We start from the raw sequence: 6,000 nt of genomic DNA on the forward strand, positions 1-6,000 counted from the left end.
AAAATGTTGCTGTTTGACCCAGGTGTTCCAAATGTAGCCAGGGTGTCTTTTCCTGTTGTTTAATTTAATCTGGCTATGTTATCAAAACAATATCTAATCTAATAAATTCCAAGATAGTTTAGCTTGGTACCAAAAACAAGGCAATGGAACAAAATTCAGAATGTGTTCTATATTTAATTCTTGAATTCTAAGCACACTTGTTTGATTTGCTGCTCAGTCACATGTACTTGACTGCTGCATGTACTTGATGCTGCTTTTGAATGCATACCTGAAGTGACAGGCTCAGCCCCTTGGTAGTGGCTTTGCCCTTGTCTTCCATCTTTTCCCAACCTTTGTGGCCAAGGAGGACTCTCTTAGATCTCATCACTGCCACTGTAGAAATCTAAGCAGTGTTTTCCATACATATATTCCAGGAAAAGGTGAGAGATGAAGGGCTGGAGCTTTGTGCTAGATTCTGGTATGAGAAAAGTTTCTGCCAAGTGCTGCCAGATAGCTGTCCCTCTGAGGTGGCCTGGTCATTTCTCATTTGGAATTCTCCTTGGAAATGTAGACCTTCAGCATTCCCTCAAGCCCAGTGCCATGCAGAGTTGACTGAAATTGTACCTGCCCAATAAAAACTGAATTTGTTGTTTAATGGAGCTAATATGTACAATTGTTAACTCAAGTGATGCTGTCCATGCTCTTGTAAGAGTCCTGGCAGTGACTTTCAGTCATGTTTCTTGAGCTGATGCAAACCTAGAAAATTTGTCTTGTTGATTCTGCTGCTTTTGAACATGGTCTGACCTTACATTTCAATACATGTCTATGCACCTACCTTTTGAAAGGACTTCACTGAGGATTTTACGGAGACCTCTCCCCTCATACTAATGGTAAATGCAATTAATGGTTTGCAAACACATGCAAATCTGAATTTGGAGTAATTAATGGTTTGCAAACACATGCAAATCTGAATTTGGAGTAATTAATGGTTTGCAAACACATGCAAATCTGAATTTGGAGTATTATAAAGACATCCAAATGTTTTCATGTTTTATTGTTTCATTTAAGCTGGCTGCAGACACTCTGATGTCTGCCAAAGCACAAAAAGAGCAAACACTAAAAAAAGTGATGCATTAATAGTGACTAATAAATGTTTCAAATAGAAAATGAAGAGCCTGGCTGTATCGTGTGTCAGCACTAATGTTTATTTGTATCATCCCTCTAAGGATTTCAGAGTGCTTTTTAAGGAATGAATTAATTTTGACAATGCCCTGTGAGGTATGTATCCCTTTGATAGAAAGGAGCACGAAAGTGTTTAAATTCTACAGGGTTATGCTACTAGGTATGTTTAATCACAAATTGGAGCAGTTGATTCAGTTTACTACCAGTTTGTTTAAATTGAACCAGAATCACAAATATAAGCCCCAGGTTTGTGAGTATGAGAAGAAATTACTTCTAAATTTATTTTGCAGGGAAAATGTTTACATAGAAAACTGCAGATAGAGTAATTGACATATGTAAATCCTCCCTCACTGAGGCAAATCATCTGGATGATTGTATCTTAATGTGCAGTCTTCCTGGTTTAGTTTTTTTTTATTTTTTCCCCTCTTCTTTTGCCTGTAATGAGTGTTTAATCATCTGCTCTGGATAATTTCTGACACTTCAGAGAAAGAGAGTTAAAAATTGTAAACTTGTGTACTCCAGAACTGGTTGTGAATTATGACTTTTTCACATGACTGGCTAAACAACTGAAGCATGAAATTTGTCCAAGGTTGTGGTCTTAGTCTCTGTGCTTGAGATTATTTGAAAAAAACAAATATCTTCCAGATGGATCAGGAAGGAATAAAAGAAGTTTGATAATGGGCAAAATACTATCATCTAGTATCTCTCCTTAACACTTTTCCAGACACAGAATTTCTACTGAAAGTGTAATTGCAGCCTGTTCTAAGTAAAATAATGTGATATCTCTGGATGATCCCCAAATGAGGACTGGTAGCCATGTTCTAGGTTTGTGTGGATGAGTGTAGTGTGTCTTTCCTTGCTACATGAAAGTGTCAGTTACAAAGCTTCAAATACAAGTAGAAAGTCCTGATTTAATTCACACTTGTTGAAGAATTGTTTATACTACTCATGCTTCCTTTCAGCTATGATCTCTGGCAAGAGAAGCTGTTTGGACTTGTGCCTCCTTTTTTTTTTTATGTTCGAAAAAGAAATGCTGATGAGAAAGAGGTGTAAAAATATGTTACTGTAGTTTACAAGTGTCAACTATAATGTTTTATTTAGCTGTATCTATTCAGATGCTCCCTCCACAACATGGAGTGCCATATGCCATTGTCCCTGTTAGTGAGCAAGTCAGCCAGGGTTTCCCAGTCTGCATTTGTTTTTGTATTTGGGCCACTGAGGAGCTGTGGTCCAGTGCCATCTTTTATTGATAGGGCCAGCAGAGGAGGAATCTAATGAAATTATCAAAGCTTTGAATTAATTATGAACTTGAATAAGAAAGCTAAGCTCTCTAGAGCCAAGGATCTCATTACCCATTCATTTTCATTGCATCCTCTTATGGAGCAGAAGGCAGGTTCAGCTACTGCTCCTACCCAGATTTTGGACTTTATTCAAACTTGCTCAACTCACTAGCAGCCTCTTGTTATTAATCTGTGGCTGGAAGTGTCCAGGGTGATTAATTGGACTCTAAACCGGCACGTAAATGGTAGATTTCCCTCCTCCCCTTCCTCTTACCTTTGCCGTGTGGCTTTTCATCATCAGACTGGCTGCCATACAAGAGTTTCTGTTCTTTCTTGGTAATTGGGGAAAGCTATGCAAGACTCAAGTTTTAACTTCCTGGAATTTAATGAGTTCATATTAAGAAATAATACCGCTATCTTGTATTTCCTGGATATTTAGGTAAGCACAAACACTTCTTAAGTCATTATCAAAACTGTTTATTTTCCTATTTTAAAAGACTGTGGAGTGAAAAATAATGACATTTTGGCCTCAGAAGTATGGGAGATTGTGGGATTTCTTTTTGTTGCATTTTTTGTTATTCCTATTTTAAATTTGTTTGTCAAGCTACAGGAAATTCTCTTTGTCAATACTTTATTATGCTGAACTATTAAAGTAGTTTATTTACCAGATTAATATTTCATTAAATTTTTAAAAAGTGTATGAAAATGCAGTATTTTAGTTAAATCAGGTAATGTTTAGTTTAATTAATAGGTCAGTATATGAAAATGTTAGTGGCAAATTAGAGCACGAATAGTGAGACCAAGCTTCTGTGTAATATTCTTAGTTCTTGTGGATATTCCTTTTCACTCTATCAGCAAGGATTTTCTTCTCCTCCTGCTTTTGTTCCTTTCAGCACATTATTTATGAATGCATAAACCAGAATCCATCAGTCTTCATAAGTTACAGGCGACTGGCAATTTTTTAAGCAGTGGCTAACTGCCTAATGGTCTCTGTGTATGTGTGTATTTGGAGGATCTAATAGCTTGGTGGGTGGGGGAAGGACATTTTGTTCTTGCACTGTAGCTATTGCACCATTGGTGATATTTATCCTTTTTTTCTTTCTAGGCAGCTGCTATATTTAATTCCGCTTTTGGAAGTTTTTTGGTAAGTAACACAGTATTTATAGCAAGTGCTTTAATAGTCTCATTTTTAACAGTATCATTGGTGTGTTTGGTTTTTTTCACATTATTGTTGATGGAATTTTGCCATTCAAATGGCAAAAATTTGAAGCATCTTTCAGTTTATGTCACCATGCCCTTAAATACGGATATTGCAATTTCTTTTCTTTTGTTAAACTCTTGAGAAAGGTAGTGAATAAATTGTCTCTGCTCATGATAAATTAATAATGTGCAAACACATCTTAATTTTCTCCTTAATGGGTTAACAGAATCTATTATTATGCAGATGTTTCAGACATGGGCATCAATATATTGATTTTTCTAATAAGGCCCATCAAATACTCATTATTTTCTATCAAGAGGCCATGGATTTTGAAAAGAAAACATGACCCAGCTGATCAGAGAGTAGATGCTAATTTACTCAGTGACTTGTCATTTGTTTAGCATATTTTACTGTCAGTGAAGCCACTCGATGTCTCTGAGGAACACACTAAAATAGCTGGATATGGGAAAGCAATCAATCCAGCTGGAAATATAACTGTTTCTTTAAAAAGCAAAAGCAGTATTTGTGGTCCTGAAGGTCTACAAACATTTGGAAAGGACATAGTAAAGAACACTAAATATATTTATGAAGAAAGGAAGAATAGATTTATTTTACTGATCTGTTGCTTAGAGAGATACTAATGAATGCTAAGTAAAAAATTATGTGTTGACTGATTGTTTATTTAGGCAGCTAATAATTGAATTTGCTCTTACTAAAATTTATGCATGTTTAGAGGTAAGTGTTTATGATGCCAGTCTTGTGTCCCAATTTCATACTGTGATGTATAAAATGAATGAATGATAAAAAAATCCAAATTAAAAAATTGAAATAAAAACTGTGAGTACGAAATAACTCACTTTTTATTAATGGCTTTTTTTAAAATTTTATGAAAAGCTGACTTTTAGAATCTTAAGTATACGGAACTGTACAAGCAAGAGACGAAGTCACATGGCATTTTGAAGTTGTGTTGTGCATTTTTGAGGGACTAGGCTGAATTTAGGAAGATGGGTATAAGTTTTTTGGGGTATGGACAACCTCTCACATATGTAAAATATCAGTTCCCAAGTACTTGTCCTTTTTGTTACCTGTAATATTCCCCTTCCATGGGGCTGCCTCAAACTGTGCAAGTGTTGGAAAAACTCTGTAGTCTGTGTGTGTATGTGCATGATATTTTTCTTGTTGCTTGGCACAAGCTCCTGGTTTCCCTGCTGTTTCCAGCTTTCAGTTCAAGAGGTTTCTGTGAATACCCAAAGGCTCAGTTCAGCTGCCATTTGGAGATACTTTTTGGCTTCAAGTAAGACTTTAGGCTCCGCTGCATCTGACTACAATGCTGACTCCTAGTAGATCAACAGAGACATATTTTCAATTTCTACTAGCTGTTTGCAGCTCTTTGAAGAAATCTGAGCTCAAGAAGCTGGGTTAGTTTTTGTTTTCATGTGATACTCCTAATTTTGGTTTTGGTCTTAGTTCATGGTCCTTGGAAAGTTCTGCTTACATGTAATTACCTCATTTCACTTTTTGTTCCCTTCAGGTCTTTTTGCAAGTGCTGGTGCAGCATTGCAATAAACATTATTCTTACAAAGTTCCTGGAAAAGACTTTTCAAAAAATATTAAAGATCAGCAAGAATGAAACCATAATGCCAGCTGATTTTTTTTCTAATTGCTGATTATTTTTTTTTTTAGAATAACATGGCAAAGACACTGGTTACTATTAAATTACAAATATATCCACACATTTAAAGATTTGTTATGGTAATTCTGCTTTGAAGTCATGATTATGTAGGGAATAAATGTGTATGACACAAAGCAAATCACAAATATGTGTACTGAATGCTTTGTTCTTACAAACTTTTCCAGTTTTGAAGTTGATAGGATAAACCTTGTGATTGGCATGTGATGGTAGGCCAGGGACAGTAGTAAGTAGACAGAGTTGTTTAGCAGTAGTTTCACAGTGGTGTGGGTCTACATGACCTTGAATTGAGCTGCTCCAGATATGGAGCACTGGTAACTGTGTGGTCACTTAAAAAGAAAGTTTGCTGTTGAAAAACTGGCAAAGCATTAAATGCATATGTGTTTGTGTGTGTGTGTGTGTGTATATTTGTTTGAAGTCAAAACCATTCTATAAAATGTGAAGATAATTGGCTTGTTTCTGAGAACAAAATGGAAGGTCCTGGTGGAAGTGGTGTTGGGAATCCATCAGTTTATGTTGGTGCCTAACTTAGGGATTTGGCTATGGGTGGAGAACCCATGTCCTGTATCTTCAGTTCAGGATGAATCTAAATCACATCTGCATTTTTCTTACGAGTATCCAATGATGAGCTGTATGTGGGCAGGCTTAGATGGAGTTACAGACCTTTG

The 6,000-nt window shown here is 36.1% G+C and overlaps 1 protein-coding gene across 2 annotated transcripts in view; it reads left to right on the top strand.

Moving 5' to 3' along the window:
• The window catches only part of LOC120500900 (sodium/bile acid cotransporter 7), a 48,368-nt gene extending 43,074 nt beyond the window's left edge, over positions 1–5,294 (top strand). The window contains exons 5-7 of one of the 2 annotated variants that reach the window (XR_005627200.1): positions 3,547–3,585; positions 4,861–5,060; positions 5,174–5,294. Coding sequence is in view for 1 of the 2 variants with exons in the window: in XM_039706395.1 (XP_039562329.1) it covers positions 3,547–3,585; positions 4,861–4,983 (162 nt within the window). In the remaining variant the exon portion in view is untranslated. Of the gene's footprint in view, positions 1–3,546; positions 3,586–4,860 lie in introns of both variants that reach the window. The other variant, XM_039706395.1, reaches the window with a different exon arrangement.
• Positions 5,295–6,000: the final 706 nt, after the last annotated feature.

Source organism: Passer montanus, unplaced genomic scaffold (assembly GCF_014805655.1).
Source record: "Passer montanus isolate IOZ18808 unplaced genomic scaffold, ASM1480565v1 scaffold191, whole genome shotgun sequence".
Taxonomy (NCBI): domain Eukaryota; kingdom Metazoa; phylum Chordata; class Aves; order Passeriformes; family Passeridae; genus Passer; species Passer montanus.